This window comes from Periophthalmus magnuspinnatus, chromosome 22 (assembly GCF_009829125.3).
Source record: "Periophthalmus magnuspinnatus isolate fPerMag1 chromosome 22, fPerMag1.2.pri, whole genome shotgun sequence".
NCBI classification, from domain to species: Eukaryota; Metazoa; Chordata; class Actinopteri; order Gobiiformes; family Gobiidae; genus Periophthalmus; species Periophthalmus magnuspinnatus.
This window is the reverse complement of record NC_047147.1, coordinates 25,311,561-25,323,971: the sequence shown is the minus strand read 5'-3', so window position 1 is coordinate 25,323,971 and position 12,411 is coordinate 25,311,561. Positions and strand designations below refer to the sequence as shown.

General features: G+C 44.1%; 1 protein-coding gene across 1 annotated transcript in view; it reads right to left on the bottom strand.

The window, feature by feature from the left end:
• Positions 1-12,411, bottom strand: part of LOC117390441 (estrogen receptor beta-like) — a 54,383-nt gene that overhangs the window by 10,152 nt on the left and 31,820 nt on the right. The window contains exons 6-8 of the mRNA XM_033988184.2: positions 11,465-11,678; positions 4,983-5,121; positions 2,865-2,998 (exon numbers count right to left, since the gene is read on the bottom strand). Coding sequence (XP_033844075.1) covers positions 2,865-2,998; positions 4,983-5,121; positions 11,465-11,678 — 487 coding nt within the window. The remainder of the gene's footprint in view (positions 1-2,864; positions 2,999-4,982; positions 5,122-11,464; positions 11,679-12,411) is intronic.

Genomic DNA, 12,411 nt, shown 5'->3' with positions numbered 1-12,411 from the left:
CTTAAAAAACAAAATAACAATCATTTTTTGCGGGAAAGAGGGTTATTTTTATCTATTTTTTAATGCATTTTGAATAAAGATGAAGTGTCCTCTCGTCGATGTAATCCTCGTTTGAATTGTCCGCGGCAGAAAAGGAGTCGCAAATTTCACCTGAACAGTTTTGGAAATGGAAATGCATCAACTTCCATTTGGCATTTTTAATCTGAAGGACCAGGATTCGGTGGAACTAATACCACTCAGGGCAGTAGAAACCTCCATCTTCAGTCCAGAACCTTCAGATTAAAATGAGCTCTAGGTGGCAGTCAAAATGCTTCAACTTAAAACGTGTCCAGATGATGACCCGCTGTCTACCTGAGAGGTCTGAGAGGTTCTTCTTCTTGGGCTCGTTCCTTTGTGGAAAGAGTCGTGCCAGTCCAGCGCTGGGCAGGTTTCTTAAGGCATTGGGGCACATGTTCAGATGTTTCATGGAGTCCTTCTGGAAATCTGGTTCTCAAAAGCTATCGCCAAGAGATCTGAGGTCTCATTCTCTGGTTTTATCCGTTTTTTTGATGTTCTTGGATGAGATAAACTCCATCAGGGACTGTGAACTGGTCCAGAGTCTCCACACCTGAGTTCCTATTTCCTCAGGTGTTAGTCTCCCTCCTGTTCCTCGCACTTCTACGCAGAAGTTCAAAAAATAAAGATGGTGGGGAGGTGTCGTGCCATAACCTGCACAAACATATTACCTCTTTTGTGTAGGTCAGAGTTTTCTGGGCATTTTTTTAATTCGTTCTTTATAATTTTTTGTGTTTAACAATGGTGAAGACTTTTAACATAAACATTTTTCTATTCTCTACAAATATTCACATAATTTCCACCATAACACAGAAACACATAACACAAAAGGAACAAAAGGGAGTGACCACCCAAAGTAAAATTAAAATAAACAACGATCTTCCATTTTGACATGTTCTTAAATAAAATCGGGCATTTCTAGATTCACATATTCCACCCACTTCTCCCAACAGGACACAAACCAATCTTGCCCGTCATTCGCCAACGCCGTCATCTCCTCCGTTCGATAAATGTCCAATACAATTTCCCAACACATTGTCAAATTAGGTCCTTCCCGTGCCGACCATTTCTTTGTTGTCGATTTCTTACTTGCAACCACCAAGGAGCTAAACCGGCATTTATCCTTTTTTGTCACCTCAATTTCAAATACCTCAGTTTTAGAGCTAAACTTAAACTTGTATCTCTCACTTTTTAGGGTGAGGGGGGGAGGACATGCACACTCCACTCAGAGACACCAGGAGTCTAACCCACAACCTCCTTATTGAGAGGACAGGATAACCACTCTGCCACAGTAACACCGAGGACAGCGTGACCTATTGAGACTCATGCGCCCTGTATTATATAACTCGGAGTAAATACGAATGTCTTTCAAGTGGAGGACAGGCGGAGGATACATTTACAAAATAAAAAGTCAAACTTAAATGAAACCTTTTGTTCTTGATATTTACAAGAGGATTTTAAAGGGGAAGTATGTGATTTATTGGAGGTAAAAGGGTCAGTGCTGTAGACCTAATGCCCGATGAGACTTCCCCTTTAATGAAGTCATGCATGTGAATAAATCAACAAGAAATCTCCAACAAATCTGTCTGTGAAAATAAAATAGAGTGTTTTTCCTTTGTCTAACATTTCAACCTTGAGGCCAAAATGAGTAAAACCTTCTTCCTTTTTTTTTTTTTTTTTTTTTTTAATTTTAAAATACTGGGAGGGAAAAAAGTAGAATAAAGTAAAAACTATATAAAAGAAATCAGAAAACACAAATCTCTAATAATGAGGTTAAACTTTTCATTTGTCTCACAGATTGAAAGTTCCACTGTGTAACTTTTTACGGGGGTGGGGGGGTGGTCTGCAACCTGCTCGTTTCCATGGAGTTGTTATTGCTTTGCCTGGAATGTTCCTTAATGTTGCATTAAACGTATCTGAGTCCACAGAGATGAAACCATTAACCTTTATTTCCTGGCGGTAAAATAATAAAATAAGTAATAAATAATCGAATAAATGCATGATAAATAACTTTAATGCCATAGTGCGGAATATTTCAGGCAAAGGAAGTAAGAAACTGCCGTATTTTCTGGAGTATAAGCCAAAAAATGCATAATAATGAAGAAAAAAAACAAGAAAATTCACATATAAATCGCATCTGAGTATAAGTCGCTCACCTGGACAAACTATGAAAAAAGTGAAATATATAGTTTGGAAAATATTCAGACTGGATTTAACACCTAGTAATGTTGTGACACATTATCATTATTTATATTTTGTCGTATTAATGTATTTTATTCTATTTTATTCTCCTATTTTACTGTTTTAGTATGATTTTAACTTGTTTTAATTTGATTTTACTGGAAAGCACTTTGGTCACCTTGAGTGTTGTAAAGTGCTCTATAAATAAACGTTGATTGATTGATTGATTGAAATAAAGTCATATAGTTCACCTTTAAATGTAACACACTGGGGTTGAGTCGGTTCAGCTTATCCATGAGTTTCCGAATGAGGGAAAACATTAGGACTGTTGCCATGACAATTAAAGCAAAATATAACTTTTGAACGGGGGAAAAAGTTGAGACCTATGGATACAGTGTGTGGTCAGATTGTTTCGATTCATTTGTACATTACAGATTTAAACTTTTTTTTTTTTGCTTTTAATGTTTGATTATTGCTTTTAATGTTTGATTTTATGTTGTAAATTTTGTGATATTTTATTCTTGTATTGTGAAGCGACTGAGTGTCTTGAAAAGCGCTACATAAATAAAATGTATTATTATTATTATTATTATTATTATTATTATTATTATTATTATTATTAAACTTACTGGAGTTGAGCAGGATCATGGCCTTGAGACAGACGTACTCTTCTCTCTGCAGCTTCAGCTCTCTGAACCTGGAGGTGGCGGCCAACAGCATGTCAAAGATCTCCATGATGCCCTCGACGCACTGACCCTCATCCCTGCGAACGAAATACACAAAAACGCAGTTAACATCAGAATCTATCAACATGATCGAGTCTTAGTCAACCAAAAAGTCGACTAATCGTTTTATTTGATGAGAAGAATTTACATGAGACAACAGCAGAAAACAGAAGTGAGCTGAAGATTTTTTTATTTTTTTTGTATATATATATGTAAAAAATAGTTGTTTGTGCATGAACTCCCCCTGCAGGTGTGGTCTTGTGCGCGTCTTTAGTCGACCAAGAATTTTTTTAGTTGACTACAGCCACAATAAACATACAAGATACTGACTAATAACACGGTATAAAACATGTGACAGACACGCTCCACACACCGGCCCTTATCCCTGCAGACGTATAATAATAACACATATTTAGCATTAGCATTTAGCACATATAAACACTGGCTCAACGGTTGGAGCGGTCTGAGGTTCGACTCCCATTTGGATCACTTTCTGTTGTTGAGTTCTTAGGCAAGACACATCTGAATGTTGTGTGTGTGTGTGGTCCCATCCTATATTATTATTATTATTAAAGTGTGTTTTGTTGCTGCGTTTGCTTCCCTCTGCTCCAGGAGACTGATCCTGGTTGTGATCCAGCTCTGATCCTCTCCTGTGTTTTCCATAATAACCTTAAAACCCTGAAGTCCTTTTTTTTCCTGTTCCTGGAGCTGCATTTAGGAACAAACCTTCATCACATCCTGGACACAAATCCATATAATCAGCGTAACACAACAGACCGGACCGCACCTGAACGCAGCGCAGTTTATAAAGATGAAGAGGAAGTCCGTAACAAATGAACGAGCCTTTTCCTGTCACTCGGCCAAACGCCCTGCTCTCTTTGCCTCTCAACCAATCAACTCTCAGGACATTCATATAACGCACTCTCTCTTGTTTCAATCCCAACTAATTAATTAATAACTACGGTAAGTCTTGCGATGTCAATCCAATACGATACCAATGAATGTTTTGTATTAAAATCCCTCAAAATATGATACAATTTAAAAAAAAATCTTTAGAGAATCAATTCATGAGCTTCAGCTTCCTGTTAAACGGCGCCTCCATCAGATATATTGATATTTTCATACAGAACCGCCTATGAGGAAGTGAACCCGGGACCTTGTTGTTGTGAGTCGTGAGTGCGTGATGTGTATTTTCGCTCTGGTACAGTCCGTATTGAGCGCAGAGGTCGTGGAACATAAATAAAGATACGTGCCGTCGTATATCTGAGCGTTTCAAGGACTCGGCTTTTATCGTCGGTCTGCGGTTACCGACGGCAACAACATTCACTAAAGCTCCACAAGGGTAGACGTAGGGTTTGGCTTTCAAGATGAGATCACGGCATTCTACCGTCTATCTCTGCCCGACCGCGACAGCTCACTTCTTGACGTAACTGCGGAAGATACCTCGAGTACAAACGAGCGGACTGCACTTGAACGCGACGTCGTTAATGAAACACAAGTCCTAAAGCAACCGGGAACACCGCAAAGCCTTTTCCTGTCACTCAGCCGATCAAACCCCCATGTTTTTAGTAAAGAAAATGTTTAATTTGTGATACGTACGTCATTTATCTGGTCTCCTCACCATTAACATGTAAAAGAATGAACACGGCGATTTAAATACGCAGTTTTGTGCAGGCTGTGTGTGGCCGTGCTGATGTAATGACTGTATGATAATAGTTTTAAAAAATATTATTGTTACTCAATCACTATCGCGTTTATCTTAAGCTTAGTGATTAATCTTACGTATGCGTTTGCCGTTAGAAATGACAAATATTTTCAAATGAATGTTACTAGCCTGTACTATGAATGAGGCTTGTTAGCGCATTAGCCTCCTCTGCTAACAACGACACAAGAAAATGAACCACAAGAGCGAAAGGGATTAAAGTAGAGCTAATGTCCCGTTCATCTGGGTCTCAGCTCGGCCCAAGTCTGTTCCTCTGTGTGTGTGTGTGTGTGTGTGTGTGTGTGGTTTTGGTCTTGTACCTGTTGAGTTTGAAGTCCGGGGAGAAGATGAGTTTTCCTGGATGGTCCACAGACCTCCACATGAGTCCTAACATGAGGATCTCCAGCCAGCAGCACTTGAGCAGGTGGATCTGGTCCGACAGACTCAGCTCCATGAAGCCTGAGGAGCACAAGGGACATGCTCGGGTTACAATGATCATTTAGTTTGGTGGGATGAAACCATCGTTTTCCATGCTGTGAATGGAGGAGCTAAGTGTAGTAAACTAGCATTAGCTAAAACTTTGTAGTGGATAAAAACCGTTAACATACCAAGAAGCTCCATCACTTGCTTGCCTCCGTAGAGATGTTATTGCTTAGCCTGCAAGTTCTAATAAGTTTGGCATTAAACTTTCTTGCACAGATCTGACCTGTAGCTTGAAGGCTTCACGTACTTGTCCATGGAAGATAAGTTCAATGCCATACTGTGGGACATTCTGGACAAAGCTATAAGATCTCCATGGAGACAAGCACTCTCCACCAAACAGTCAACCACAACTTAATTTCACATTACAGTGGTCCCTTGCTATATCGTGGTTCACCTTTTGCTGTTTCGCGAATTTTTTTGTGTGCCATTTGCGTGTTTTTGTTTACAGTGTATGAGCGTGCGTTGTGTTGTGCGTCCTGATTGGCTGTTGGACTGTAGACCATTGTGTTGTGCGTCCTGATTGGCTGTTGGACTGTAGACCATTGTGTCGTGCGTCCTGATTGGCTGTTGGACTGTAGACCATTGTCCATCAGTCTCCTCCGTGCCGTGTCTCCTGTCCAGTACAGAATGTGTTCAGACAAATTTACATAAACGTTGGATCGCAGTGTGACTCTGAAGTGCTGTACGTTTGCAATTTGTTTTCTCCCCGACAAAACCCACAATGTCGATAAAACGTTCTGCACCGACAAAGACGCCGACGAAGGTTTGAACTTTGAGAGAGTTTAAACGAGAGAGAAATGTGAGAAAATTCTTTTTCTTTTCCTTCCTTTCTCTCTGTTCTTTCCTTTCCACATCCATCTTTTCAGAATTCTTTCCTTCATCCTACCATTCCGGTTTTATTCATTTCATTCATTTCTTTCTTTCTTTCTTCTTTATCCAATATTCTTTCTTTTCTTCTGTCTTTCATCTTCCATCCCATGCTTTTCTCTGTTTCTTTTTCTTCTTTTCTTCCTAGTTCCCTCCTTTCCTATTTTAGTTTCTTTCTTTCCTTCCTTTCTTCCTTACTTCCCCTCGATTCTCTTCTTTTTTTTCTTTCTTTCTTTCCTTCCTTCCTTCCCCTCAATTCTCTTCTCTGTTTGCAATTTGTTTTCTCCCCGACAAAACCCACAATGTCGATGAAACGTTCTGCACCGACAAAGACGCCTACACCCAAAAGGCCAAGGAAGACGCTAACCATCACAGAAAACGTTGGACTTCTGGACATGCTGAGGGAAGGCAGAAGTTACGCAGCTGTAGGACGCCATTAACGAATAAATGAATCTTCGGTTTCGTCACGTAAAGAAGGAGAAAAATAACATAAGGACGACCACGGCAATAAGTTTTAACAGGGATGCAACAAGACCAACGTAAGAACTAGTCACTATTCATGAATTAAACAAGACGGAAATGTGAGAAAATGTTAACGCCTGTGTGAGAAAAGTGTATAAAGTGTGTGGTGAGGGGTTTTACATCTACAAAATATACAGAATAATTGTTAAAAAAAAAAAAAAAAGCTGACGACTTCGCGGATTTCGCCTATTGCGGGTTATTTCTGGAACGTGACCCTTGTGATAAACGAGGGACCACTGTATTTTAAAATCAAATCCAAGTACCCGTAGTGAGGAGTAGTGTCCGTGTACCTCAGTTTGGGAAACGCCGTGCTTGCCCTGCCTCCTTTTAACGCGGCAAATTAAAACAATGAAACAGCGCAAGCTATTAAAGATCTAAAATGAGCGAGTACACGTCCAAAGACCAAATTTACCGGTTAATCTACGTTCAAACCCTCACTTATCGTCATGAGCTTTGGGTAACGACCGAACCAGATCGTGGAGACGAGCGGTTAAATGGATGGGCGTCCAAACACATTTCTAATATTCGCCTGGCTTTCTTATCCGTGCAGTTGAATGCCTCTCCTAGCTTTAAACCAAACCAAAATCTCAATCCATTCAATAGTTTTCACGAAATTCTCTTTTGTTACCAACAGAGCCGCAGTTTAAGACCCACCCATTTACTTTCATTCATTCTTTCTTTTCGGTATAAAAGGTTTGGGAAGGTTTAGAGACGTACTTGAAACTCAATGGCTCTTATCAAACAGCAACAAAACATTACAGGAAGTCAAATTGTACAGTATTAAAGTCGTGAACATATTAAAGACGACTTGGACAAAGGCCTCACTCGAGTTAAAAAAAGAAATACTACAGTAGTGGATATTAAAAACTGTAATTGCTCAGCTTCATGGTGGATATGTGAATGGACACAAAGTCGATTTCGCTAATAAAAGGTCCACTTTGACGACTAAATGTCTTCACGGGGTCTTATTCTGTGTAAAAGCTGCTAACCCTGTAGTTTAGACGTCTACAAACATGTTCTGAAATGTTCCTGTGTGTCAGATGCCCTCCCCGCGTCTCCATGGAGCTCATTTATACTTGTCATACGTTTCTAATGTCACGGCTGCATTCTCTTAAACAACCACCAGAGGGTGCACAAAGTCAGTTAGAGATTGACCAAAATGGACGAAATTGAGCAACAAATAAACAAACACAGAGGCGCCGTGGCAGTTTTTAAATGTTGGAAAAGAGTCAAGAAAAATGAGGCAAGGCAAGCATTTGTTTGCTTTGCAGTTGGTTCTAGTCACTTTAAAAAAAGTTTAGCTTTCACTATCGAGCTGTGTTCACTGCTGCCCCCTGTGGTTAGCTCATGTACAACTCTGATGCAAAGATTCCACAGTCTACATAAGAAACAGACCAGCGCATCACAACGGCGCATTAAAACCAAAACTGAAAGTTACAAAATGTGCCAACATACTGAAAAAGGTAACGTGATAATCTAAATATATTACATGATAGAAGTTAAGTATGAGAAGAGAATCCACTCAAAAGTATTTACATGTGCACAAAACAGTTTGGCTTAATGCAGTCAAAGTGTAAGATTTTAATTTGTCTGTACATTTTTGATTTTTCTGTGACTTTACACATCAGAAAATGTTTGCATAAAACTGCATAGTCCAACGCAAAAATAAGAGCCATTAAATGATCAATATGAAATACATTGAACTGTTGAAAATGTACACACCTCATTTTACAGATACACAGAACTGAACACAGACGCACAAACCTCCAGCTCCTCCACAGACAACGCTGTAAAACTATGTACTATATAAATATAAACAGTATGAATAATGTACAGAAAACATTAAAAATATCTTTAAGCCTTTATTATTCAGGCTGTATAATATAGAGCTACATTATAGTCTAGTGTGAGAAATGCTACAGTTGGACTAGATCCAAACCCAGAGCCTGAAGCAGAGAAGAGCAGCTCTGGTTCAGGCTGGGGTCAGGTGAGCTGGAGTGGGGAGTGGTGTTAGGTGCATCGGTCTGAGAAGTGCTCTCCTGAAAAGAACCAAGTGCACAGGAACTGAGCGGACCAGATATAATGAACCAAACCAGATCCACCTGGAGAACCAGCTGCAGAGCCACATTACACATCCTGAATAAGAGCTGCATGAGACACAATACAGTGAAAATAATAAGTGTGAAACAGGTTTGTAAAATGATTTCTGTGCGTACAGTTGAACAGTTCTGGTGTATTTCATATTGATAATGTAATGTCCCTCTTATTTTTATGCTCGACTACATTACCTCCCTAGGGAGGTGTTCCGGGAATGTCCCACCGGGACGAGGCCCCGGGGAAGACTCAGGACACGCTGGAGGGACTGGGCTGGCCTAGAAATGCTTTGGGGTCCCACTGGAGGAGCTGGATGAGGTGTCTGGGGTGAGGGAAGTCTGGGTGTCCCTGCTTAGACTGCTGTCCCCGCGGCCCGGCCCCGGATAAGTGGAAGAAAATGGATGGATGGACTACACTTAGTCACACACATCAGGAATTTACTCACATAACTACCTAAAGTCACAGACACATTTTAAAAATGCAGATACGACGAATTATGTCACAGACAAATCAAAATATTAGACTTGTGACATTTCCTGTTCTGCACACGTGTAAATACTTTTGAATGGATTCTTTTCTCGTAGTTAATGCTCCATAGAAATAAAACACTCCCTCTTTAAAACTATATTTACTGCAAGTCAGAAAAAAAGTATTTGGATGGTTGGGTCGTAGTGGAGTTTTTAACCGTGAGTGAACTTGCTCTGGCCTGTCAGCTCCTCCTCTCAGCAGCTCAGAGCCTTTAGAAGAAACACAAAAGAACGAGGGAGAAAAAAGACGAATGGAAAATGTCTTTGTGCAGAAAAACAGCAGCTTTTGTGGTCGTCACATTAACACCTGAGAAGAAGGCACCCGCTGAGGAGGGAGAAAGAGAGGAGGAGAGGGGGAGGAAGAGAGGGAGAGAGGGAGGAGGAGGCACCCGCTAAGGAGGGAGAAAGAGAGGAGGAGAGGGGGAGGAAGAGAGGGAGGAGGAGGCACCTGCTGAGGAGGGAGAAAGAGAGGAGGAGAGGGGGAGGAAGAGAGGGAGGAGGAGGCACCCGCTGAGGAGGGAGAAAGAGAGGAGGAGAGGGGGGAGGAAGAGAGGGAGGAGGAGGCACCCGCTGAGGAGGGAGAAAGAGAGGAGGAGAGGGGGAGGAAGAGAGGGAGGAGGAGGCACCCGCTGAGGAGGGAGAAAGAGAGGAGGAGAGGGGGAGGAAGAGAGGGAGGAGGAGGCACCCGCTGAGGAGGGAGAAAGAGAGGGAGAGAGGGGGAGGAAGACAGGGAGAGAGGGAGGAGGCACCCGCTGAGGAATAAGAGGAGAGAGGAGGAGAGGGGGAGGAAGAGAGGGAGAGAGGGAGAGAGGGAGGAGGAGGCACCCGCTGAGGAGGGAGAAAGAAAGGAGGAGAGGGGGAGGAAGAGAAGGAGAGAGGGAGGAGGAGGCACCTGCTGAGGACTAAGAGGAGAGAGAGGAGGAGAGGGGGAGGAAGAGAGGGAGAGAGGGAGGAGGAGGCACCCGCTGAGGACTAAGAGGAGAGAGAGGAGGAGAGGGGGAGGAAGAGAGGGAGAGAGGGAGGAGGAGGCACCCGCTGAGGAGGGAGAAAGAGAGGAGGAGAGGGGGAGGAAGAGAGGGAGAGAGGGAGGAGGAGGCACCCGCTGAGGAGGGAGAAAGAGAGGAGGAGAGGGGGAGGAGGAGAGGGAGAGAGGGAGGAGGAGGCACCCGCTGAGGAGGGAGAAAGAGAGGAGGAGAGGGGGAGGAGGAGAGGGAGAGAGGGAGGAGGAGGCACCCGCTGAGGAGGGAGAAAGAGAGGAGGAGAGGGGGAGGAGGAGAGGGAGAGAGGGAGGAGGAGGCACCCGCTGAGGAGGGAGAAAGAGAGGAGGAGAGGGGGAGGAAGAGAGGGAGAGAGGGAGGAGGAGGCACCCGCTGAGGAGGGAGAAAGAGAGGAGGAGAGGGGGAGGAAGAGAGGGAGAGAGGGAGGAGGAGGCACCCGCTGAGGAGGGAGAAAGAGAGGAGGAGGAAGAGAGGGAGAGAGGGAGGAGGAGGCACCCGCTGAGGAGGGAGAAAGAGAGGAGGAGAGGGGGAGGAAGAGAGGGAGAGAGGGAGGAGGAGGCACCCGCTGAGGAATAAGAGGAGAGAGGAGGAGAGGGGGAGGAAGAGAGGGAGAGAGGGAGAGAGGGAGGAGGAGGCACCCGCTGAGGAATAAGAGGAGAGAGGAGGAGAGGGGGAGGAAGAGAGGGAGAGAGGGAGGAGGAGGCACCCGCTGAGGAGGGAGAAAGAAAGGAGGAGAGGGGGAGGAAGAGAAGGAGAGAGGGAGGAGGAGGCACCTGCTGAGGACTAAGAGGAGAGAGAGGAGGAGAGGGGGAGGAAGAGAGGGAGAGAGGGAGGAGGAGGCATACGCTGAGGACTAAGAGGAGAGAGAGGAGGAGAGGGGGAGGAAGAGAGGGAGAGAGGGAGGAGGAGGCACCCGCTGAGGGCTAGAGGAGAGAGAGAAAGAGAGAGAGAGACAGAGAGCGGGGGAGAGGAGGAGGGAGAGAGAAGGGGGGGGTAAGACAAGGAGGGAGACGGGCTGGGACAGAGGGTGAAAGAGTGGAGGAGAGGACAAGAAGAGAGGGAGGGAGAGCAGGAGAGATAGAGGGAAGGAGAGAACACTGTAAGAAAGGGAGCAAGAGAGAGAAAAGAAAGAGAGAGGAGGAGAGGATCATGCACTGGAGAGAAGAAGAACAATGAGAGGAAGAGAGGGATCAAATAAAGGAGGAGAGAGAGGTAACAGCGGCGAGGCAGGGTCAGCTGGAGAGTCCATCACAGAACCTTCTGGCTGTGGGGCGACGGGACTGTCCACTGTGCCACTCCTTGGCGTTTTACCTGGGATCTTCTTGGCCCAGCTGATCATTAGCACCAGCTCTTTATCCGCCAGGTTGGTGAGGGACATCATCATGCTGCTCTCGGTGAACGGCTTCTTCAGCTCCTCCATCAGGTAGATCTGAGGCGGCTCCGCTTCCATGATCCTGGAGATGAACTGTTCGGGCGTGAGGGCGAGGCGCGGGCTGCGGGGGGCGCTGCTGTGGCTGCGGGACGACTGCGGGGGACAGAGGAGGCGGCCACAGAGTTAGACAGAGAACATGTTGTGGGGAGGTGACTGAACACATGTACGTAACTGTATTCTGGCACAGTCACGGTTTACTAAATTCAAAATGGCGGCACAATATTAGAGAGAAAAATAATAAAATAAAAAACGCTGATCTCGCGGTGAGACATGTGCGATCTTACCCTCTCCAGTTAGTGAAAAATAAAAGAATAACAAACAGCGAAACGTGCATAAAGTCGTTTTAATCCCATGTTTGTGTTTGTGCGACTATAATTTAAGTACAACTCCACGTAAAAGTGTTCAAAGTATTCACAACGCAGTACTCTGATTGGACCGTGTATCGCAGTACGTTACAAAATGCATTTCTACGACTACTGGCCGCTCCAGGTATTGCAGCTCCCATAGAGGGTTAGTGTTAGTTACTGTGCCGGAGTTAAAAGTTAAGTTTGTCCGAAGTGGTCACATGGTACACGCTGGGCCAGTATCGACGAAGGATTTGAGGATTGAAAACAATACACCGCCATCTTTGGTTCGTCGTTCATGTGCTGCGATTCTCAGATTTGAGTCATACCCAAATCTGCATCAGTATCTTGTCTTGGGCTCTTTTATACTCTAGACCGCATATGTCAAACTCAAGGCCCGTGGGCCAAATGCGGCCCGCCATGTCATTTCATGTGGCCCGCGACAAAGTAAATTAAAAGGTATGACTGTTTTAATATGTCAG